At 39.2% G+C, this 26356-nt stretch overlaps 1 protein-coding gene across 1 annotated transcript in view; it reads right to left on the reverse strand.

The window, feature by feature from the left end:
- Window positions 1-26356, reverse strand: part of PIK3C2G (phosphatidylinositol-4-phosphate 3-kinase catalytic subunit type 2 gamma) — a 212448-nt gene that overhangs the window by 179721 nt on the left and 6371 nt on the right. Inside the window, 5 exon segments of the mRNA XM_086610772.1 lie at window positions 5347-5417; window positions 12552-12654; window positions 19165-19276; window positions 22366-22523; window positions 26061-26143. Of these exon segments, the coding sequence (XP_086466898.1) occupies window positions 5347-5417; window positions 12552-12654; window positions 19165-19276; window positions 22366-22523; window positions 26061-26143 (527 nt within the window).

Here is a 26356-nt window from a genome sequence, read left to right on the forward strand (position 1 = left end):
ATCTTTGGCTGCTAGATAACTAATACCACACAGACATAATTCATACTTGTACATTTTTGATAGTCAGCCTCACCTCCATCCCTGGAAAGATGATGGATGATGGAACAACTAATCCTTGGTGCTGTCTCTAGGCATATCAAGGATAAGAGGGTCATTAGGGGCAGTCAACATGGCTTCACTGAGGGGAAGTGGTGCTTGACACACCTGGTAGCCTTTTATGAGGACATCACCCGGTGGGTGGATGATGGTAGAGCAGTGGATGTGGTCTATCTTGACTTCAGTAAAGCATTTGACACAGTCTCCCACAGCATCCTCACAGCTAAACTGAGGAAGTGTGGTCTGGATGATCAGGTAGTGAGATGGATTGTGAACTGGCTGAAGGATCGAAGCCAGAGAGTAGTGGTCAATGGGACAGAGTCCAGTTGGAGGCCTGTATCAAGTGGAGTCCCTCAAGGGTCGGTACTGCGACCAGTATTGTTCAACATATTCATCAATGACTTGGATGAGGGAATAGAGTGCATGGTCAGCAAGTTTGCTGATGACACTAAACTGGGAGGAGTGGCTGACGCACCTGAAGGCTGTGCTGCCATTCAGAGAGACCTGGACAGGCTGGAGAGTTGGGCGGGGAGAAATTTAATAAAATACAAGAAGGGCAAGTGTAGAGTCTTGCATCTGGGTAAGAACAACCCCATGTACCAGTACAAGTTGGGGACTGAACTGTTGGGGAACAGCACAGGGGAAAGGGACCTGGGGGTCCTGGTGAACAGCAGGATGACCATGAGCCAGCAATGTGCCCTTGTGGCCAAGAAGGCCAATGGCATCCTGGGGTGTATTAGAAGGGGTGTGGTTAGTAGGTTGAGAGAGGTTCTCCTCCCCATCTACTCTGCCCTGGTGAGGCCACATCTGGAATATTGTGTACAGTTCTGGGCCCCTCAGTGCAAGAAGGACAAGGAATTTGTTGAGATCCAGCGCAGGGCAACAAAGATGATTAAGGGAGCGGAGCATCTCCCTTCTGAGGAAAGGCTGAGGGAGCTGGGTCTCTTTAGCTTGGAGAAGAGGAGACTGAGGGGGGACCTCATTAATGTTTATAAATATGTAAAGGGTGACTGTCATGAGGATGGAGCCAGGCTCTTCTCACTGGCATCCAATGATAGGATAAGGGGAAATGGATATAAGCTGGAACATAGGAGGTTCCGCTTAAACATGAGGAAGAACTTCTTCCCAGTAAGGGTAACAGAACACTGGAACAGGCTGCCCAGAGAGGTTGTGGAGTCTCCTTCTCTGGAGATGTTCCAAACCCGCCTGGACGTGTTCTTGTGTGATCTGATGTAGGTGGTCCTGCTGCGGCAGGGGGATTGGATTAGATGATCCTTTGAGGTCCCTTCCAATCCCTAACATTCTGTGATTCTGTGAAAACATGGCAATGCTATCCAACCCATGAACATTCAGTGTTTCTTTGTCATTGAGGAAATTTTTGGAGCTTTTGGCAAGGCAATATGGTACAATAGTTTCGAAAATTAAAAAAAGTACAAACAGCTTGAGATAGTCAGTCTTAGATCCCAGCTGGTCTATACAGGAGGAAGACGACAAGTATATAGCATATACTTACAGCATTAAATTTCCAGTTTCCTGGCAGCAGCACCCAGTGTGGAGCAATGCTGAGTTTCCTTTCTAAAATGCTTTTTATCACCAAGCTGCCTAACTAAGCTGTGCCTAACTGCATGGATCAGACTAGCCACCGTGTTACAGCTACTGGCACCTCAGTGTCAGAGATTACGGGCCAATGGACTGCAATTCTTCTGGTGCACTCATTGATTTGCACTGTGTTTGGTTTTCAAGGTATGAAAATCAGTGCGTGAAGAGACGTAGGGCCTGCCAGTTTTATTTGTTCAAATTTGCCTGTGAGACCAAATCTGATTATTACAGTGGTAAGGTTCCAGTTCATTCTTTTTAATTCATCTCAAGCGAGTTCAAACAGTTCTTTTTCCTTCTCTGCTGGATCTAAGCAGACCGAGCATCTCAGTCAATACGTTCTTTAAAACACAAACATTCGTGTGCTACAATCAGAAATGTAACTACAGTACATGCAGACAACCCTGAGCATTATTGTATCTAGCTAATCTAAATACAGCTCTGAAGACACAGCAACATGGGAAAGTAGTCTGCTGGCCTTCCTAGGAGCCAGGGAGATTTGCACGGTCTGTGTTGAGTCCATTCTACTGCATCTCCATTGTATTGCATCCATCTACTTCATCTCTACTACAGCCCTAGCTAGATAATAGAATTGAGGAATTATAATACGTTGCAAACATACATCCCAGTGCAGAATAAGCACAAAGATCATAGAATCATAGAATTGTTTAGATTGGAGGAGACCTTTAAGATCATCGAGTTCAACTGTTAACCTAGCACTGCCAAGTCCACCACTAAACCACGTCCCTAAGTGACACATCTACACACCTGTTAAATCCCTCCAGGAATGGTGGCTCAGCCTGGGCAGCCTGTCCCAATGCTTGACAACCCTTTCTAATGAAGAAATTTTTCCCAATATCCAATCTAAACCTCCCCTGGTGCAACTGGAGGCCATTTACTCTTGTCTTATTGCTTGTTACTTGGGAGAAGAGACCAACCCCCACCTCCTTACAACTTCCTTTCAGGTAATTGTAGAGAGTAATAAGGTGTCCCCTCAGCCTCCTTTTCTCCAGGCTAAACAACCCCAATTCCCCAGCTGCTCTCTAGACTTGTGCTCTAAATACTTCATCAGCTTCATTGCCCTTTTTTGGACAAGCTGCAGCACCTCAATGTCTTTCTTGTAGTGAGGGCCCCAAAACCAATACAGTATTTAAGGTGCATCCTCACCAGTTCAGCAAAAGGAAGTGCAAAGTCTTACACCTGGGAAGGAATAACCCCATGCACCCGTACATGCTGAGGACTGACTGTCCAGAAAGTAGCTGTGCAGAAAAGGACCTGGCAATCCTCATGGACAGGAAGCTGAACATGAATCAGCAATGTGCCCTTGCAGCAAAAAAGGCTAAAGGTGGCTGAAGGTATCCTGAGCTACGTGAGGAGGAGTATTACCAGCAGATTGAGGGAGGTGATCCTGCCCTTCTTCCTCAGCACTGGTGATGCCACACCTGCTGTACTGCTTCCAGTTCTGGGCTCCTCATTACAAAGGAGACATGGATGTGCTGGAGAGAGTCCAACGAAGGGCCACTAAGATGATGAAGGGACTGGAGTGTCTCTCCTATAGAGAAAGATTGAGAGCTGGGGCTGTTTAGCTTAAAGAAGAGAAAGCTCAGGAGGATCTTCTTGATGTATATAAACACCTGAAGGGAAGGTGCAAAGACAATGGAGGCAGGCTCTCTTCAGTGGTCATAGGACAAGAGGCAACAGGCACAAACTGAAACACAGGAGGTATCAACCAGAGAGGTTGTGGAGTCTCCCTCCTTGGAGGTACCATCTGCACACAGTCCTGGGTAAGCCTAGCTACATCCAGACATAACTTAATTAGGTCTTATACAATGAAATACCTACTCTTGTCTCCTTTAAATCCGCTGCTTTCACTTAATGCTCCCTTTATCCTGCATTGGAAGATACAGTAAATGATCCTTTTCTGCAGATATTCTTTGTGCTCCTCAATCCCATAGACTTGTCATCTGTAAAATACCCATCTTCTACTGTGTCTTCATCAGGGCAAAGAATATTGTTACTTATTTGTTTCTCATATGGAAGGTATTTCATTCCTCTGAGCATCCTTGCTGGCCTTCTCTTCACTTTTTCAAGTTCTATTACATCATATTTGAAATGGGAGAAGCAGAACTGCTGGCTGTGTTCGAGATAAATGAACACCCTACACTGATACTGTGGCATAATACTGTTTTTTGTTTTTTTCATTTATTTCATAATAATTTTGAACATTCATTTTATCTTTTTTGCAGCTGCTGTGCACCAAGCTGACATTCAGAACTATTTATTATAAACCCAAGAACTCACTCCTGGTGATAAACGTCAACTCAGAGCCTATGATTTCATATGTGAACTTAAGACCGTTTCCTCCTATCTACATTCATCTTCTCAAAATTTCATCTGCCACTTTATCACACACTCAACTACGCATTGTAAAATCCTTCTGCAGATCATCACAGACAGCTCCTGTGCACATCATGGACAGCAAACTTTTGTCACTTAGCTATTACCCCTTTTTCCTCAGATAAGTTAGAAATGCAATTGAGAGCACAGGGCTTGACCACAGATCTTTCTGGATCATCACTGCTGGAAAACTTTTTCTCCTAACTGTCAGCAATCCATGTGACAAGCAGGAAATAGTGATCAAATATACTTCAAGCTTTTACTTTTTCAATATTTACTGAACTTGCAGTTGAAGAAAAAGTATTTATTGTCTGTACTATCAGTTATTCGTTGTCCTACAGTATCAGAAGAAATTTTGCAGACTATAGTTGACTTGCAGCTCAATGTTTTTTTATCACATAGCCTCTCTGAAGACTCTCTTTGCAAAAGAAAAAGCCACATGCTTTACATCACAAGAAATAAAACAGTCAATAAGTGTTGATTGGTTTGATCTCTTTATAGCAAGGACTAGAATGGAAATTTGGGCCATGCTCCTAGAAAACCAGATGGGTCCTCAGTAAGCACCAGATACTCACCTTGAACAAGTCACTACCTCTTTGTTTTCCTCCATCTGCTAAATGACAGGTGGAGCGTTTAACATTCTTGGCATAGTACTTTATATCACATTGATGAAAAACATTACAAAAAGTGTTAACAGGTTCTTTATCTAAATGCACGAAACAGAACATGATGAAAGTTGAATTAGGACTCTATCTCATTTAGTGCTTTTCCATGGTAGGTTAGCTTTAGAGTCGGATGCGCTTCAAGTGCCAAGTTAAAAACTTGTCATGGCTAGCCTCCGTTAAAAAAATAAAATAAAATAAAACTTCATTCAACTGTGAAAACACAGCCATAATAAAGGGCAAATTTATTACTTTTACAGTATTTACTCTTAAAAATTCTCAAAGCGCAATGCACACGTGAAAATCCTTCAATCCTGGGAATCTGTGGGAAACATGAGAGCTCTAATGAAACCTTCAATGATATGAAAGGGAGAGAATGGGGAAAAAAACCCACAGATCTGTAGATGATTATTGATTTTTGCTAAGAAATCAATAAGGTCTAAAAACAAGAGTCTAAAACATTGAACCAATTTTCATTGTCTTTGGTATCATTCCTGTCCCCAGTAGGTCTTGGAATTGTCCTTTGGGGTCAGGAGGCTCACTACAAATATGAACAACTACAGACAGAAATACTGTTAAAAACCAGTGTTCTCACCGAGTCAGTCTCCAGGCACAAGTGTCTTGTAACAGCTGATCCACACTGAACAATCTTTGGTCATCCTCATGCTGTGGAAGAGAAGCATATAATGAGAGACAGTATTCTGATAGCAAGACTGGCTTGGTCTTTTCCAAAATCAGCATGTTGTTCTCCTTTCAGAGTCTTCAGGATGTTTCAGGCTGAAACTTTATTTGGCAAATCTCTCTCATGTTACACTACGCTGTACTATATAACAGGCCAGACCAGATTGTCACGGCAGTTCATTCTAGCTACATATAGATTAAGACTATGGTCAGGCTTTAGTAAACCCTGCCTCTGCTTTCTTGTTGCAGACAGCAGAAGGCACCCCTTCTCAATGGCAATACACGCTAGGTATGAAGCAGAAATCAGTTTGCACCTGCATCCTCTGTGTTTCTTCCTTTTCTGAGAGAATAGAATGGAGAACATCTGTACCATCCTTCGCAATCCCTCTGAAGGCACTTTGCTTAGTGAAGAATCACAGAGACGATCAAGGTACTAAAGCATTTTTTGTATGAGGAGAGGCTGAGCTGAGACTGTTCAGTCTGGAGAAAGGAAAGCTCGGTGGGAATCTTAACAATAGATACAAATATCTGGCGGGAAGCAACTAAGACAAGGGAGTCAGACTCTTTTCAGTAGTGCTCACTGACAGGACAAGAGGCAAAGGGCACAAATTAAAACATATGGTATTTCATCTTCACACAAGAAGAAAAAAATATATGGTGAAGGTAGTCAAACACAGGAACACAGGAAGAGATTGCCCTGAAAGACTGTGGAGTAGGTTTGAATATCTACTGAGATAGATATTCAAACATCTGAAATATCCACCCGCTCCAGCTGGCCCTGTTTGAGCAGGGGGATTGAAGTAAATGGGCTCATGAGGTCCCTTCCAGCCTAAACGATGGTGTGATTTTGCCTTATTTGACACATTCTGCTGAACAAATCTCTTCTCATTCAGATATAGACCCTTCTCCAGCCTCAGGGTTCTGTTGCCTCTGGTGCCTTAACTCCTCCGATCCCACGGAGGTAGCTCAGCCCATGCTAGGCATGTACTGCCAGCTTGTAGGTACCGTCTTGTCCTGAAAATTCTACCCTTTTTCTGACTCATAGTTGAGCCCATATCCCTATAACTCATAGGGAAAATCTACTGAGAGGCTTGTGACAAGCACATTCCCAAATTCATTGGTCAAGGATTACAAGGGGATTGACACTTATGAACAGGTATAACCCTAGGAGGGCTGGGGTTGAGAGAAAAGAATTAAATAAGAAAATTGAAGCAGGAGAGCAGCACAGCACATAGGCATCTGGTGGTGATGAGCTGCTTTTTCCATAGTGGCTAGGACAGCTGCCAGACATTATTTTTCTTAGTACCTCTAGAAATGCAAATGATGGCTGGGATGGGCACAGCTTAGGCAATCAGGTTGCAACTTGTTTATTTACATGGGTACTGATCTAAAATATTTGTTTGCTCAAAGGTGAAGCAGAGGACAGTAATTATATCCAGCCAAGGATACAGAACAATCTGAAAGGTGACTCCATTTTAAGCTTGACTAAACTAATGAAACTTTCAAGTTCTTTGCAAAGGGAAGACAAAATGGTTTAATCTTAGCCAAAATATTTCAGTAAGAAAAAAAATAATCTTCTGTTCATCTTTTACTGTGATAACTTCCATACAACATACGATTTTTTTTTAAAAAAAAAGAACAGTATAATCCAACAATGATGAAATAGGATTCATTTTTCCCCATCCCCTTAAACAGAATTTGAAAGAAAATTTGTATTTTCTAAAGAAAAAAAAAAAAAGTCTTTTACTTGCTTGGCTAAAAAAGCCTTCTAATATTTTGAATGTTAGTGGATTCAAATATTTAAAGCTTGTTCAGAATAAAGTGACCACACTATCATTTTTTTCTAGTTGACTGAAGTATAGTAGTGCTCTAAAGCCAACATTCCTGAGCAACTGCTATAGTTAGATTCAATTTAAATACGTTAATCGACATGAGAATTAATTCACACTAATTCTGCTTTAGATTGCTATATGGAGATTTAGCAATAGCACCTTTCAAGGAGCAGGATCTTGCTGAGCTATATACACTACAGATGTTGTGTAAAGAATTCCCATCTGGAGCGTTACTATCTCTTTTATCACATAGTGGAAATAAGTGAGAGATGAATCAGACGAGCGAAATGGAAGGGGGTGAAGGTAAGAAAAACATTCTCATGCATTAAGCCTTGAACGTATGTGCCTTAGACCTGAGCACTAAGCTCCACTTTGTCTGGGCGTTTAATCTTCTACAAACACCTGTGCTCCTTATCTCAGTGCATTGACATGAGGGTGTCAAATTAGAGAGAAGACAAGGTAACTATTTAGAGGTTAGGGGATGCATTTGAGAGTAGGTGGGCTTTTCTCAGCTGATTTCAGAATCTGTCCCTGAACCCTACTGAGTTACCACTTTAAAAATGATTATGAGACATACAAAAATAGCTTATGGATGCCAATCTCCTGAGTGCAGCCCTAATTGTGCTCCACATGGCTCTGACCTAATAACTGCTGCTTTTGCTCACTCATGTCTTCTGCCCATACCGTACGCTGGGGCTTGGAGCACCAGACCTCTCACAGCTATCATGCTGCTTCAGTGCATGCTAGAGGACTGGTACTATTCTCAAGGTCTGAGATGTTATTTGTAGTCCTACCATAACCAGAAACATGCATTCCAGGAAGGAAACTGCACCAAGCACTCTGTGTTTGCTTGCTATAACAACAGAGCAATAGTCAACCACGTCCATCTAGACTCCCAGTAGATCATATTCTCATTTTATTGTTAATTTTAAAGTCACGTTATCCTACAAACAAGTAGGCTACATGTTCTGCAAAATCCACCCTGCACTTTTATAATGTCACTACATGCTTAGCTGCCACCTCTGGAGACCCAGCAAATAGCAGAGCATATCTGAACTGAGCAATCACAGGGACAAGGCTTGAAATACAGGACAAGACCGATCAATGACAAACTTCCTCCTTGATCTCATACATTGACAGGACTAGAGGACAGGGAGGGATGAACTCGGAAACGATGTGACACAGGCTGAAGGAGGAAGCCCTGAAGCTTAGAGAGAAATTACACGTGTGACTGATGGGAACCCAGAAGCTTAGGGGTATCTGAGACTAGGGCAAAAGGTGGGTGTATGTGAATCATTTAGCACCTGAATATATATATATGAGTAATTATTACACAGAAAAGCTGCCAAAATATGGACATGTTTCTGTGACACTAGTTAAACTACAACCTTAGTGGAGATTTCTATAAAATAACATATTCCAAAGTTTGAAATTTGGAAGGATCCTACATATCAAAGACCAAATTCAAATTCTCTCCATGAGAGAGTGCAGAGTAACTCACAAAAATTAACAGTAGCTGAATATGTACACAACTGTCTGAGATAGCTGAAGAATAGTAGAATTCTCAAAGTTTGTGCCCTTTTTTTTTTTTAAAGCACACTATTTTCACATCTTTTTATATGAATTCTGAGGAAGGGAAATTTATTTTCCATTAACTCTAAGCCTCTAAGCCTGTGATTTTCAAATACAGCAAATACATTTTCAAATACTTTTCGAATACATTTTATAACCAAAGCTGCAAGTTCCAGAGAACAGCAACAACAAAATTGACTGAGCTCGGTGTAGACTACGTCAGATAGTTGAATTCAGGTTTCAGTAGACCCAAAGAGATCTACAGAACTGGGTCCAGAGTGAAAGGAAACACTGCAGCTTCCAATGCACCGTAGTCTGTGTCTCCTCTGTTGGGTTTCTGCTGCTCCTACAGACTTGCTGGTGCTGCTGCCTGGGAGCAGAACCTCTCCTTTCTGATACCAGTGCTCTGCCGCAAGCATGCCCTGGAGTTGGAGGAAAACTCTGGGTCTATGACTTATGCCAGCTCAAGAGCTGCTCATGTTCTTTGCTATTATTAGTCACCCGAAGTAACTTGATGGCCTGAAGCTTTCAGAGCCGTGTCAGTTACCATAAAGGGGCGATCAATAATTCACTTGAAGGCATCTTAAAATGTCATCCTTCCTGGTTAAACACTATTGTAGGTTATTAATTATAGTTCCACAAATTCCTTACAAAAATAGATGTTTTCTAATGGCCTGAATGCTGCTAATTTGTCTTCCAAGCTTGTTAGTTACCTGCCTGAAAGACTATTTTTGTTTGTCTGTAATAGTTCTACCTGGTAATTGTAACTATTTCCAAAATTGGAAACATCAAGAGATGCTCAGTCTCTGCTCCTGGCCTCCATAGTGCATTGCAGTATATTAAACCTCATTTAGACCTGTCAAACTGCAACAGCTGAAGGAGACTTTGAGTATATTAATAGAACGTGAAGCATTTTATAGTAGCACAATTTCAAGGGATATTTAAACACAAGAAAAGGCTCGCTTTTATTTGAGGTACTACACAATCCCTCTAGAAAGCCATAAACATTTAAATACTAGGAAAAAAAAAAACACCTTCTTATCATGATGGACCACTGACTGTCTGATAAAATATTAACACCATTAAGAGTGGCATACATGAAAATAAAAATGGTTTTGAAATTTCAGAAAATATCGCTTGCTGGCTGCTTTAGTCCAAAAATCTCTTTCTGGAAACAAATGAAGCTCTTGTTAGAAATCTGTAAGCGTTCTTTGCTGCCTCTCCACTGCAAACATTCATACTTTACCCAGATAATCAGTAGGTGGGGACACCTCTGAAAAAATTAATGTCTCAGCTGAGCTTCAATATGTTTTTATATTATAAAGGTAACATTATGTTCTCTGTATAAGCTTTATTTAGTAGCTTAGTACAAATCTAGCATGTAGAAAATTTGGGTCTTAAAAGATTTTTGTTCAAGAGCATTAGGACTGATAAATGTCATGTCTCAAAAGAACCAAAATCAAATTAAAATGTTACCCACTGACTCAAAAGCCTGTGATTCCTTGTAAAGTCCCAGGCCGAATTTCTTGTTTGTAACTGCTCAGTTGAGCATAATTTCCTCTTTCTGAATATTCACCTTAAAAAAAATGTTTTTCAGCTGAATTCACAAAAGAATTGTGAACAGATAGTTATTGGTCAAAGCTCATAAGCTGTCTGGTTTAAAAATAACATTAATTGTACATTACTTATAAGCATCCACTTATATTGGTTATTAAGTATAGTAGTAAAATAATAGTAATTTGCATGTACAAAGAGGTATTTTTAACTATGCATCCCAATTTCAACAGTGTTATGTAAGGTAAGCAAGAATCATGAACGCAGTCTCCAGATGCCATTGGTATAGACTTTTGCTTTCTTACCACACAAACAAGCTTTAAAGCTTCAGAAGAGACTGCTGAACATATTATTAGGTTCTGATAATTTTGAAGATCTATAGTAATAGCAGACTTATATACAGCAAATAGGTCATTTGCTCTATATTTTAGTTTTTCTGTTTGAAGACAGGCTAACTTGTAGAGAAGCAATCATTGGCTTTGAAGTTTGAGAAGGAGATTGTTGGGAAGTTGTTTGAGGCTCCTTCTTTTCAGTGTATGCATGTAAAAAATGCCTTCACCACATGCTATACCTATAAGTAGCAAAACACATTGATATCAAACTTCTAATTTATGTCACCAATTTCTCAGACCAGAAAATGCTGGAAACCTGCAACTGCTCAGCAGAAAGGTCAATGAAATGTTATTCCATTTAAAAGATAGAGATGCTAAAAAAGGTAAATAATTTTTCCACCATTACACATACCTACGTGCATCAGTAATTATCTCTAATCGCCCTCGCTCCACTCTTCTCAAGCCTTGGTGAAGCCACGCTGGCTATCTTGAATCACGTCCCTGTCCTCCATGTGCCTTAGCATGGCTTCTAGGAGGATCTGTTCCATGATCTTCCCAGGCACCGAGGTGAGGCTGACAGGTCAGTAGTTCCCAGGGTCCTCCTTTCTACCATTGTTAAAAATGGGTGCAATGTTTCCCTTTTTCCAGGGACTTTACCCAACTGCCATGACTTTTCAAATATCATGGAGAGATGATACATGGAAATGGGGTAAGAAAGGACATGAGATGGACACTTGCTCAGCCCTTTCTGAAGGTAACATCAACTTATTTTCTCTAGACTGAAACAAGCAGTTGGCAGTTCATTGATCTGAGTCATTTGGAAGAAATGATCTGGTAATGAAAGCTTTCATATTTCATAATTTATTTTCTTCAGGATGATATTATACCAGGAAGGAGGAATGTTTTTTTTTTTAATAAATAATTAACTTAATAATATCGGCAGTGAAGAACGACAATAATTTAAACCAGGATTCCATGTATCAGTGCTCAATCATTCTGCTTTTATCTAGAAACCAGTTAAAATGTTAAAAAAATATATATTTGTCCTCATTACAGTCCTTTTTAAATGCTCAAGGTAACATATTATATTGAGCTTGATGTTTCACATGGTGACACATAACAGAAATGAAAAGAAAGCCGCTACCCTTTTTTTGTTGGAAATCTGCCATCTGACCCATATATTGACAGACTCGGGCTGATAGCACACCTAAGCAAAGCAGGTAATCCACTGCCAGGTTGCTTTAGATCAAATAATCTGAAAAGGAATCTCCCTGGTTCTGAGGTGATGATAAAACAATGTTTTCTGTAAGGACTACAGTTCTGTATGCCTACAAACAAGCACACACACACACGTATGCATCAGATACACACAAACACAACAGCTGTGATTCTGACTTTTATCAGCCCACCCTGGTTTTCAGTGATAATGACAAGAATACAGATCTAATTCATTTAGACAGTACTTTGAGTGCTTTTGCCCTTGTTATATTTCAAAACATAGAAAGGCCTTTAAAAAATTAAGAATTCTCTGACCACCTGAAATAAATAGCATCATTAAATTCTGACAAAACCTTTTTTTTCTAAAAAGGTAACCTTTGGTCTTTTTCAGTTGAGTGTTGTCTACATTAACACACTAGATATAAGTACAGGAGCAAAGTAGAGATGTTCCCCAGTATGTTTCAACTGGAGTTCAGTGATAATATATGCATGCTCAGGAAAGCAAATAATCTCTCTTTGATTATTTACTGCAGGTTGCTACATAAAAGGATTAATGGAATTTTACTCCTTCAGGGATACTGCAAGAAAGAGGAGGAAAAAAGACAACATACCGTTCGAGCCAAACTCTGCTTCAAATTACTGGCGTTGTGCAGTCGAAGCTGAATGCAGGTGGTTGACTTGCGAAGACTTTCATGGCTGCCCAAAGTATGATTACTGCAGTTTAGGGAAAAAAGCCAACACAAATGGTTATCTCTCTTTGCCACTTCCTTCCTTCTTTCCTCTCTCCTCCTAAAAGCACTGGTGAACTAAATTCTAAGTGCAAAGCAGGTTGAATAATATAAAACCTGTAGTTGGCATCTACCCTGTGAAAACTGGTGGGATTTGGTTCTGGCATATTTTCAGGTGAAACAATTTAAGAATAATTGCTTAGGTGTATCTTTGACCATGAAGTTCTGTAACAGAACAACACTCAGAAAGGATATCCTAAACAAACTGCACACAATCCCAAACCTTGAGATTACTCATGAATGTTCTTCAAACCCAAATCAGTGTAATTTATAAAAAGTCTCTTGGTTGTGAATGCACCACTGTAGTGTTTGATACTTAACTTGAAAATCAAATATTAATTGTAAGTTTGAAAACCACACACATTAAGACAGGTAGCCCTTGATTCTCAAAGTTTTCGCGCAGTGCAGCTCACATAGAGATGGTGAAAGAAGCTGTGAGTCAGTCTTCCTCATTCACAAATCATATGCCAGCTAAAGTCAGCAGCAGAGCTCTGCTCACCCAGCTAAGAGTGGTTCCTACATACTACTCTCATGGTCAAGGGTGCTCTACTGCCCCATGACAGGAGAATTCCTTATTCCTCTTTGCTTCCTCAGAGTAGCTTCTAGCCTGCTTGTCACTGTTGGCAGCTTCTTCTGAATTGTAATAAAGCCTTAGTTTATCACTCTCTTAAAATTACTTGAAACAAAAATAATTCCAGTGTTTCCCTTTCACTTTTTGTTTTAATCAGGTGGAAAAATGTAAAATTATTTCAGAGTTAAGGCAAACATCTTTCTACATTTAAAAAAATCCTTCGGCTTAATGGGTAGGAAAAATGACACTGATTTTTGAAAAGGCAAATTCATCAGCAAAACAAGTTAATGTGAATCATCAGTTACAACTCAAGTGCGTGTTCAATTAGATTCATGTTGCTTCTTTCAAGCCTCCAGCTGCAGGAGTGCTGAAAGGGATATTCCATATTTATACAGATTTACAGCATGGTAGGTTGTCTCAGAAGTCCCCGGGCCATGAAGGAAAGAGGATTCTTTTCTGGTTTGCCAAGTGCCATGGAAAACTCAGAATTCAGATATAAACTGTGTTTCTTTTTACCTCAAAGGACTTTTGATGGAATGTCTGAATAAAACTGGCTGAATTTAGTTCCAAAAATATTATTTACCCTATGACTAAATCACGGAAAGAGTGACTTAGGGAACAGACTCACATCTCACATGTCTGCAGGGGTCCCCAGCACAAATGAATGGTTAAACCTAAATAAAAGTGCTGTACATAATCGTTGTTCAGCACGATTACAGGGAATTCATCTATCTTTAAATTTTCTGCACCTGCACTACACCACAGTAAAGTAAAACAGAAACTCTCCATTAGAGGTCACAAAAGGTGTAAGTGTAGATAAGGGATTTTTTTTTTTTTTTAAACAAATACATTAAAGGTCATAGAGGACGAACCCATTTCCATCTGACATAACAAATACCTAAAGCAAGGCCCTCAGAGAGTGCTTCCATACATTTGCAAAATTCCTTGATTTTAAGAGCATAAAGCATAAGAAATTAACACCAACGCAGTGAAATATCTGTACTGGTGGAAAGTGTATCACCATTGTGCCTCAATCCTTCACAAATCCCTTTACAAGCAAAAGTTCAAGTGACCAATTCCCAGTTCCTGGAACTGTACTAATGCAAAAATTTTCTTCTGTTGCTCCTTAGCTCATATCTGTGCTGTGCCTACCCACGGCTTTCTTGCAACTTCTTCCTCTCCTCATTTGACCTACTCACAACTGCCTTGTGACTCTGATGATGAACTCTCCTGTGATCCTTGCATCCTTTAGAACTGCCTCACACCTGCTTTTTACCTTTTACCCTGCCATTATTCCTACTCTTTCCATTCTGCCCTACTTTCAACCTTGGGACAGGCATAGTAACAAGAAAATTACGAAGAAACACATCTATGAGTCCTGAGTCACTTTTTCCCAATTCCTCCAGTAAAGAGATTCCTACTGCAATAGCGACATTACACCAAGCCCATGACAGAAATGGTATAGCTATATCAATTTACACTAGCAGAACACTCCTCTGTAGCTACAATTCTGTACTATGGATGTATAAAACTATCTTTTGCCAGTATTACTATTCCATGATATCATGCTTTCAGGCAAAACAAGCCGCACCAACAGAAGTTGAATTTTGTGGTTATAACTACACTTACACTAGCGGTTTGTGTTAGCTCTGCTGTGTCAGGTAGATACTATACATCACGAGATCCTTTATTGACATAGCAATGCTGCCTGAAACACTGCAGTTAGAAGTACTGGCCATACGCTTGACTTCATGAGTGGATTTTATTTGCACAAATACAAAGAGAAAAGTTTTGACAGGTATTGTGACACAAGAGACTAGACAAAAATGGATTAATGCCTCAATAAAATAATGTGGAAACTTGGTCTAGACGAAAAGTGAACTACAAGAAACAGAAGCGTAGCTTTGCTTTAGATTGGCAGAGTAACTTTTAGCTACACGCTATGCAGGTCTGCTACTAAACCTGTACTATTAAGATAAAAGTAATACAGCCTCCCTTTGGAGGACAGCGTGACTGGTTTACTGTGCTCTGAGCTCTGTAAAGGAAACACAAATAAAAATGCTACAACATTATTAACTCAACAGTTTTCCCTCTATTTTTTGCTGGAATTGCTATGTGGCAAGTACAGCTTTGATAAGAAAGTCATGACAAAAGACATAAAGTGAAAGGCAGTCTTTATCTTTAAAGGACACGGCACTGAACTGGTCAAAGTATAGTGACTTGCCTGTGGTCTCACACTGTATCAGAAGCAAAGGGAAAATTCCTCAGTCTCTTGAGACTCCCTCACCACTAGGTGATTTTGCTTCCCCACAGCAAGGTTCTCTGATATGCTATAAGCTCCAAATCCTAATGCAGTTCACTCAGACTTTTTTTTTTTTTGAAAAAAGACTCAGCTGAGCAGCATCTCTGAATGAGAAACTTAATCTTCAGTGACAAGAGAAAACGAAGTTTATTTTTTACAAAGAACATATTCACCCAAAAGGTGCTTGCTTCTCATGATCCCAATCTGCATGAATATAACTCTGCCCAGTGTATAATTAATCGCTTAAACTTCACTTTGAGTGAAAACCAATTCTTATTTAGATCTCAATTCTCAGAGAATAGAACTAGTAAGGCAAAAAAGTGTCATCAATAAGGGCACAGGCAAGCATGTGAGCATAAATGATAAGCGTTTAGACTTTTCTATTCCATATCCCTGCTCACTATGTTGGCTAAACTGCAAAGCAGTAAGTTAACTGTGTAAATTACACTATGGTAGAGCGTAGATGGAATTAAAAATATATATGAAAAGATCCTTTAAAAAAATATGATGCCTTCCAAAAAAATAGGAAGAAAAAAAAAGTCTAGAAATAAAGCTTATAAATATCCCTAACTACATTCCTTTGCTGGGTCTACATTACAGAAACATCTTGCTAACAGACAAAAAAAATGAGATTTAAAAAAAAAAAAAAAAAGATAAAAGAAAAAAGAGCACCCTATATTTTTATATACAGTCACGTGCTTTGTTTTATTAGGCATTTCAGGATGCTCTGAGCTTCTGGCTGTAGTTCTAAAGGCAAAAAAGCCTAAATGGAGGATTGACTGTGCCATCACATGAGAAGGCTTGGTTTTGGCTTGCTGCGGGCATTGAGAGCAAGGAGTTATTCAGCACAAGCTATTTGAGCCATATTTAATTTATTTTTATACAACATCTTTCATGAAGAGCATCATGAAATCATTTTTCATGGCATCCATTCTAAATCTAAGGAAAGATAGGAAACTGTGAGAGCAAGATTTAAAGGTAAATGTAAAAAGTTTGGCTGATGGGATGATAAAGCAAAGAATTTTTAGAAAGAACAGATGGTCCTCCAAGAAATAAAAGATGATCACGAAGAGGACAAGTGTAAGAGAGTGGAGAGCACGCCCACAGCTGGGAAATCCAGAGAAGGAGGGTCTATGAATAAATATGAAAATCAGAAACTTCCATGAATAGTGGTAAAAACTGATGACACAGATAGGGTTTTACTCCACTCTTCTTTCAAGGAGCTTCTGTCTTTCAGACGGGGTTCTGCCTCCAGATGTGCTTACACCGAACATCTAAAAAAGGAACTGCAGCAAACCAGCTGGGGATGAAGCTCACGTACGCCTTCCAACAACAGAAGGGGCAGTGACAAAGTGGCAATGAATCCTGATTCCTTCTGCAGGTGCGGTAAGAAAAGCTCGAGGGAAAAGGAAGCATAGGAAGAAAAAGAAAGCCTGCAAGTTGAGGCAAGGCCAGGATTTCTGACCAGTAAACAAGGATTTCTCCTTAGGAAGGGAATAATGGATGATGAAATCTTGTTGTGCTGAGTGTAATGGTCATTAGCACACAAGTATTTTTTCCCCATCTCATTCAAAGCTAAATAGATTCCAGAAATCATCAAGTCTTTCAGGTTCTTCTGTAGGATGAAGTGCTCAGTAATGCAGTCCAACATAATAGTATACAAGAGCTTTTGACAAATCTTCACAATGTTGTCTGGTTCGCTAAACCACTCTGGTCTGAGAACAATCCATCACGTCACCATTTTAGTTTTTTTCTGGATTATAATAAAGCAGGGGCAGCAGAGTATTTATTTATTCCCTTTGCCGTCTCATAACTTGGGGAACTTCTACTGGAATTCATCCCTGAACGATTTCCAAATACTCTTCTGTGCACAAGTACATCCAATCACTCCGTTACCAACACTGCAAGGAAAGCAATTTGCACTAAGAGACAGCGCAAGCACAGGAGAAATTTCATCCTGAGGCAACTCTGCAGGCTGTGTTAAGCTACCCAAGGGATGATTATGGTCTGGGGTTTCAAATTTTAGATACAGGACTGCGATGAGGAGGCAGAAGAAAGGGAGCTGAAAGCACAGCATAGTATAGAGTTACAAGCTGCTGAGGCCAGAAGTGCAGCTCAGTGCTTTCTGCATGACACTGAAGGAGCGAAGAGAAAAATAAGAACATTATTGACCTTGTTTCACTGCTAACGAGACGTGCAGAGATTTTGCAAGTGCAGGAATTTAAACAGTCCACTATTGATGCCTTCTTCCCAACAGTGAAAATAAAACTGATTAGAACATACTGTACACTGTACTGAAACGCACTGAGCTCACCCTCAATACAATGACTCATTATTTCCGTTTTCATTAGCAATTAGTTTGAAATGAGAAGAGAGACTTGAAAACTGAAAAAAAGCCCTGGCCTTCTTATGTAATTACCAGATTCATGTATGACCTGGTTCTCTGCTCAGCGGCTCCAGCTCCTGCTTTTCGGAGAGCTGAACAAGAGTTGGCTCAGAAATGCTGAAGTGTCCACCTTTAGCTGCAAAGCATAATTCACCATAAACATCTGAACATTTGATCCTGCGTGACAGCAGAAGTGCCCAAGCTGGCTATCGAGCACAGCTCGTGCACAGTGTGACACCTGCTCTCCTGACTACGCTCCTTTCTCTCATCAAGCTGACGTGCTTTGGGCTAATTCAGGTAACCTTTACACTAGACTGCAAATACGACTGCTTCTAAAAGTTCCCCTTCCAATTATAGACATACACTATTTTATCTAACACTTTTTATGTCTCTAACAGATGAGCTGTGATTCCTGCAGTGCCAGCTTAGCATGTTGCCACAGAGAACTGCCAGCTTCTACCCTTCTGCTGAAAGTCACTGTCCCTACAGCCCAGCTGACAACAAGAGCCTGCACTTTAGCTGCTTCAACACAAAATCTGCTCACTTTTGCTGACAGCTGAATTTAAGCTGCCAGAGGGCAAGAAACAACTAGCTGAGTCCAGGAGTGCTTTCAACCACCACAAGAGCTTACTTGAATGAATGTGAATCACAGCGTTTACCTCCTTACTTGTAGACTATATATATTCAGAAAGACCTGTTGGTACGTATAATGTGTTTTTCTTCAACTTGCAGTCAGCACCAAAGTGCTGACTTCATTTGCTTTCCTACTGTTGCAACTGGATGCGAATTAAAATCACCAGCTACGCAGCTGCATAATACTGTTTCCTCTTCTCTTTGGTGATTTCCCCCTTTGAGGATATGCACTCCCCCTCACGCTTGTAATACTCCTATGAGATACTGGAAGTAGCAGCATCCTTGTATTATGGATGAGAAAGACCAGAAGGGCAAGGGAGTGAAACAAATTATTCAAGGCTGCATAAAGTTTACAAAAAGGACCCAGGATTTGAATCTTAAGTACCACGTGTTCTGGGAGTTTCAGAAACTATACATTCAGTGTTTGGAACATAATACTCTAACCCTATGGTTCTGTTTACATGGCACACAAGCAGAGTGCATTAAATGCACAGCTTATATTACACACTACATACTCAATATTGTATCTTAATGAGATACTTACTTTTGTAAGAATTCATCTGACCCGCAAACACTTAGAAGGTATTCCTCCTGGGCTGGGTATCGATTCGTGCAACGGAGGATCTCTACAATTAAGTCATGAGTGATACAGCCAGCTGTAAACAAAGATAGCAGGAAAAATTAATAGTGGCTTGCCAGAGAATTCCAGGCTAGATACTTGGGCAAAGAAAACAAGAATTTCTGTCATTCCTAACTACTGCTGCAGACTAGCTCCATCAAGAGGAATTAGATCAAGCCACACCTGATTTTTTTTTTTTTTAATTTCACTTCAAATATTCTAAAACAAGTCACAGAATCTATATCCATTTAAAGAAAATTAGCATCTTATTAGGTAGCCGGAATGAAGAGCTGTGCGACTTTCGCAAGCAGAAAGGAAGATGCAAACGTCAATTTATAATTTTTTTTTTCATTTCCCTGATGAATAGCTTGGTAAATTTCCTGTGTGTGAACACAGCCTAATGCAAAAGTTGACTCTGTTACCATTCATGACACAAGTTTTTTTTACTCCAGAGTTTTACTTGCTATTGTTTCTGCTGTGCACACCTTTTTAGCCGTAACCGAGAAGTAAATTAACGCTCATATGCATTTTTATATAAATATACGTAATATATTGTATAGTATATCAGTATATTAGTATTATTAGTATTATTTAATAGTATTTATAGTGCCCTTATAATCATATATGGATATATGATATATGATATATTGTAATAGATGTTATATCTATAATGCATAACATATAAATTAAGAAGTTCTATGTCAATCCATACAATCTGCTGTTCAGAAATGTTCTAGCATTATGAAAATTTTCCCCAACGCTAATTAAGCTTTTTAAACCATTTTCCAATCCTGACAATATACTTCCTCTCTGTCTATTTTATAAGAATCAATCAAAAAGCGGACAAGAAAAGCTGCATAATCTGGCAGTCAAATTGCAAACATGCCTGGTAAGGTTGCTCTTTTCAGGCATGCAGATCATGCTACAGCAGCACTGATGCTGCAAGTCTGAGACACCTCTCCTTAGCAGAAAAAAGGTCCCACTCTTCAGTGGAAGGTCTTCATAGAATGTACCAAAATGGTTTTACAATGCAAAATAAAGTCTGGATTTCCTCCACAATTCTCAGGTAATCTCACTGTCTGTAACTGATAATACAAAAGCCAAAGTAGATTTTCCATGCGTGGTGTGTCTTTATTGCTTCAAAATTAGAGGCCGTAATTAGAGCTCCTACAGAAGTTTTAAGTGAACTTTTTGATACAAAAATGGGAACTACCTCAGTTAAATACAAATCCCCCCAAACTAAACATGTAACCCAGACTTGTGTGTTGACTAATTTACACTGCTCCAGGTTCATTCAGACAACAGCTGCAAACTGAGCCTACCCAACCACTCCCATTGGATTTAAAGATGCTCTGAATTATCCAGTGATCCAGCGCAGCCAATTCATACTGGTAAATCTGGCTTAGAGTTGCTATGCTATTATTTTAAAACAAACCAAGAAATGCAAAATTGTTTTTGCGGGGAAATTTGAAGGTTTTTTCACTAAAAAAAATGATTTGGCTGTGACAAAAACAAAGCTGAAATAAATCAAATTTGGTTACCATAGTTAGCTTGGTTTTTTGCTTTGCTTTGGTTTTCCCCAGGGAAAAAACAAACACAGCAATAGATTCAAAAGTTTCTTCTGAAATTTTTCGTTATCTTTGTAAAGCCATTTTACTTTTGATCAGAGAGCCATTTCCATTAAACATTTTCTACCAGTTTTACTCATTTTAATCATCCAGCCCTTTGACAACTCGCTGTCTTAAGCAACTCCTCACGGCTGGTTTGACATGTAAACCGCAGTACCTGTTTGCTGAATTTATACACACCACAAAAAGAAGAATAGCACAGAATCTTGAATCTAAATTGTAACATGCACTTTTTTCAGGTCACTCATTGGAAAAAATCTGAAACTTGCTAGTATCATTCATTTGCACTCCTAAGGCCCGTTTTCCTTTCCTTACTCTGCCAAACGTTTTTGCACGACTGAACAATTCTTTATATTAGATGAGGCAAAAAAAAAGTACTCCCTCCCCTCACTTTAACTGTATCTTATTATTTACTTAGTCTGTAAGCAAGTTTAGGATAGGGATTCTTTCTTATATCCCCTTCAGTTTTAGCTGTGCCTTCTAAAGCCTTTTTATAAATAAATTTAAGCAGACTGAAAATCAAACAATCTATAGGGTAGATGATACCATATGATAAAACATTTGGCAGTAGTTAAAACTTTTGCATTACAGGGAACTTCAGTGTAGATCCCTTGCCTAGCTGATAGAAATGCTGGAAACACTACCTTCTGGTGCAAATGTTCCAAAATCTTCACCCCTTTGTTTCATGGCATCCATAAAATATTTGTTTCAGATGATCCAACCTACTACATTTCCAGGCTTTCCAATAACTATGTAGATGTTCCCAAATCAAGCAACAAAATTTGTATGAATAAGTGTGTAAATCTTGGCTACCTTACTTATGAAGATTATTTATTTTTAATATATGTTGACTGTCATTTTGTAGAGCTTTGGATTTTCAGCTATTGACCCATCAAACAAACTAATACTTAGCCTGTTACAGTCAAATAATTCCATGACAACTGAAGAAAAGATTCATTAAAAAAAAAACAAAAAGAGACTATCACTTAATAAAGCAGCACAGGAAGAGAGAGAGGGAAGAAGGTTTAATTTATTTCATTTTTCCATATGTGGCTTAAGAAGTATAAATTGCCAGAGCTGGAATCCAAGATTCTCCCATTCACCACAGACACAGGATGGATAGGAGCAGTGGCAGCTTCCCACAGTCACTAGTGACAGAATAAGTGAGGTTGGGAAAGACCTCAGTAGGTCCATCTATTCCAGCCTCCTCTCCAAAGAAGGGTCATCATTGAATTCAGACCAGCTTAATCAGGGTTTTTTCCTGTAAGACCTTAAAAACCTCCAAGGATCGAGATTCCACAACCACCATGGGCAAACTGTTCCAACTCTTAATTATTATTCTTTCCACCCAGTTGGAATTATCCTTTCATTTCATAACCAACACGTACTTACTCATGTGGGGCTTGCTCTTCAAGTATCTTTTCAGATAACGAATGAATTTTGTTATCATTTCCATGCAATTGAATTGTGGAAGGATATGGGCACCTTAATCACTTACCATGTTGCGTAAGAAGCAGAGGATATGGTGAAGAATCTGTCCAAACACTGATTCTGAATTTTAATTCACCAAGGATACTGTCTGGGAACCTTGTTGCAACACTCCAGATTTTTCCTGTGTTTGTCTTCAGGTCAAAAGAAGGATAGGCATTTCTTATTCTGAAAAGAACACGTGATGAAATTATATCTGAATAGATATGTATTTCAGTGTTCTCATAAGAACAACATAAAAATTTCACAAGATACCAAAAATAATAGCACATAGCTGTTAGGAATAAAAATTTTGTGCGAACAGAGAGGATAACAGTGGCAACTCAAACTTTGTTTTCATGCATCAGTGAGATAACGACGTGTCAGATGATAGTGTACATACAGCTACGTCTTTTGCTTGGTAGGAACAACATCAGTACAATCTTCAAGAACTTCACAGAATTGCTGCTGAGCTTCTCCTCGGTGAAGCCAAAAGGAGTTTAAGCACAGACTTCAATGTACACTGAGCACAGGAGAAACAAAGGTGCTCAAATACGTGCTTAAATAACAGAGTTAACATAAAACTAACCAAGAGCATGTGCACAGACAGCTGTGGCTAGGACAGCTGGTCAAAATGAATACAGGAACATGCTTTCTATGCAAAATCTCAAAAAGTCCCTTTTTCCACAGTGCTCTAGAATCCAATCTGAAATCCTCATTACCAAAACCCAGGGTATTTATGTAAACGTCTGTAGAGAGCAATAACTGTTAGAGTCATTGAGCCCCTTTGATCTTATATACCACTACCTATAAAATATATTTCCCCTCCTCCTTCCAATTACCAAAGACTTGCAGAAACTAATTCCTCCTGAGGTACCTTTTCCTAATGAACACTGGTCACAGGTATTATGTCTGTCAGCTGAGATTAAACTTGCTTTTTAAGCAAATACACTTTGCAGCTGCAGGTAAGGGTACATATTGTATCAGCTGAAGCTTTACATTCCACTAATTGGCCTGAATATTTTAGTAGCTAAACTCAAACACCCTGTACGAAGCATACTGCACTCTTTTATTCGTTAGTTCAAGCAGCATTTTGTACCTTCTGAGCTGGCAGCTCTTCGCACTGTCTCTGATGACAGTGTATTTTGAGACATCGTTCTCTCACATCAAGTTCTTCATTACTCTGTTACCTCCTGCCTCAGGGCTGCCACCCAGGCCTCTCCAACAAAAGTATGAACTTCTCTTTTATGCCATGTATTTCTAAAGCATGAGAAGGAAAAAAAGCCTAGGCTTCCAAAATTAATAATCCAATGAAGCAGCCCATTTCTTATAAAGAAAAGCCAGGGGGCATGATGTTCCAGTGGGGTAGGAGGAAATGAGGCTTGACAATACCTCCAGTCCATGAGAAAGATTTATACTCATAGTAAAAAATCACTATACAGCAGAGGTTGCTTTGGTGACCTATGTAGTTGATGTCAGTCTATTTTCTTTGCAAGTAAGGTACACATAAAGCTTTCCCCTATCACCAAATTCATTCTTGTAACCCGTTTCTGTAAGAAGGCCGAGGACTGAATAAGACTGGAAACTTCACTACCCTTTCTCCAGCATCAAATTAATGCTCTAGGTACTCATACCGGGCATGAATCACATCCTCAATTTACTGACATTTATTTAAAAACCAAGTGACCCTCATCTCTGTCCCTGCCTCCACACTATCTATATTTTAGGATAGCGTGCAGACAGAAATTTGCTTTTTACGCTTTTCAGATAAAATGCATTCAGTTCCAGAAAGTGTTGCTCATTTGTGGCCATCTATTGTTTTCAAGTGATTAAAGGGCTTCCAGCCTGATCAGATGAGTGAAACATGCCATTGCAAAATTTTGAAAGGTTAGGCCTTCCAAGGCATAACTGAAGTCCTACACAAGCACAATAGGAAGAAAATCTTGTGCTACTTCCTTTCTGTGCTGCAACAACTCAGTGTATGTAGAAAGTACTAACATTTATAGGGATTTGCTGTTTCACAGCATTTCATAACACTGTGTACTTTCTGCTGTGCAGAGCACATCCTTGAAGTCAGTAGGAGGTGGAGGAAATTCTGCATTTTGCAGCATTGAACCCTGAGACTATCAGCTTGGCATCTTCTGGAATCAAACTCGCTTTAGGATGCATTCTGAAGCCACTCATGGATGAACATTCATTATAGCTATGTTCATAATTGTAGAAGTAACCTGATAAAGGAACTTTGAAAACTGCTTTACAGTTGTGTATAATGCAATGTTTCAATTATAGATTGCTACCTGTACAAATATTGCCTAGAGAAAAACATGATGGGTTTCCATTTGAGCTACATGCTGAAGGTGCAAGTCTGCATGACACAGAGCTTGAATTATACATCTTGCCTCTGATGTATAAAACTGCTAGTTATTGAGATTCTTTGGGGACTGGAAGGATGCTCATTTGGCAAGACTGAAAATGTTAGTTATTTGCAAATTTATGACCTTTTTTTGGTCTTTTGTTTGCTGTGACATTTTGTCCTAAGAGTGCTTTCCCATTTATTTGATAGGAAAAAAGCAAATGTTGTTCTTATTTTCTTTTTAAGAGTTTTTGCTAGTGATGCACACTAAACAAGTTATTGCAAACCAGGAATGGCTTAATTCTATTAGTCTTTTTAGTCCTGTAAATAAACTCATTTATTCACAGAAAAATCAATAGAAAGCTTTTCCTATAATTAGAGTGCAAAGTTAAATGTAGAATGTTTGAATGTTAAAAAAACCCTGAATATCTGAGAAGAAAGCCTGTTGTGTGGAATGTGCCTTCATGCATCTGATGTTAGTAGAATTGGGTTGGGATTCAGACTGTTGAACTGTGGAAAAAGGAAAACTGAGACGCATGTGAACGAGTATGCTTTGACACTGGCCATCCATCCTGTATGAATGTATAGTATATTCACTGCTAATTTCAGGGCAACAAACTGGATTTTATTTTTTCTCTTAACAGAAGCAGGCTTGGCTAACCTTGTATACAGTCAATTCATTAAAGCTGAATTAAAAAAACCCCAAACAACTAAACACCATAAACCATTCCATTTTCCAATGACTTTTCTGGGGGGAAAAGCATGCACTTGTGCTAACAGCTTGATAGAGTGATCAGTGAATACAAAGGAAAATGAATCTGCGCAGATAGTCTAAAAACTTGTATTTCTTGGTGCTCTTGGATTTCAATACCACCTCTTTTTCTGAAGAAGATTAAGAAAGTAAAAAAAGTTCTATCCCGTTAAGCCACGCTATTAACTGTAACGGTAAACAATAATTACAGGAGTTTTTGTCGCTTGCTAAGTCTCACTTTTCATCATGACAGTGTGCAGTAATTCTATTCTCAGTCAGTCAGTTCCTCCAATTCTTTTTGCTTGCTCCAAGCTACACAGGCACTAATAATGTCCAAGACAATGGCAGAAAATGGATTTTAAGTTTCACACACTATAAACCATCAACATTGAGGAGTTAAATGTACTTATCATTGATAAAGGGAACATCTAAGGGAGAAAATATTTTTGGGAATTTATATTCCTGGGTGGATTTTAACCTTCAAACTAAAACGAGGAGCATTTCCATGTTTAAGTAGATACTGGAATTATGGCACTGTTCAGGGATGCAGAGATAACCAATCCAATTAATATACATAAATGAAATGTCATAGTTGGCTGAATAAAGTTTTTTCATTACTTACTTCTCCACTGCATTGCAAAAAGCAACTGTGTTTTCATTACTTCCTTGATTTGCTTCAACCAGCTGGATAGACCAACCCACAGCCTAAAAATACCAAAATGACACCAGAAGAAACAGAGCTCAGTTATTTAGATAACAGAAGCAGAAGGAGCATAAGGCTAATCTTGCATTTGGTTCCATGAGGACTATCTTTCATACCTTACCATCCCTTCCACGACTTGATGGAGCTCCAAATAAGCACAAATAACCCCTTTTGACTGCATTTTAAATACTTTCAGAAAAAAAACACAAAGTCAT

This window comes from Tauraco erythrolophus, chromosome 4 (assembly GCF_009769465.1).
Source record: "Tauraco erythrolophus isolate bTauEry1 chromosome 4, bTauEry1.pri, whole genome shotgun sequence".
Classification (NCBI taxonomy): Eukaryota; Metazoa; Chordata; class Aves; order Musophagiformes; family Musophagidae; genus Tauraco; species Tauraco erythrolophus.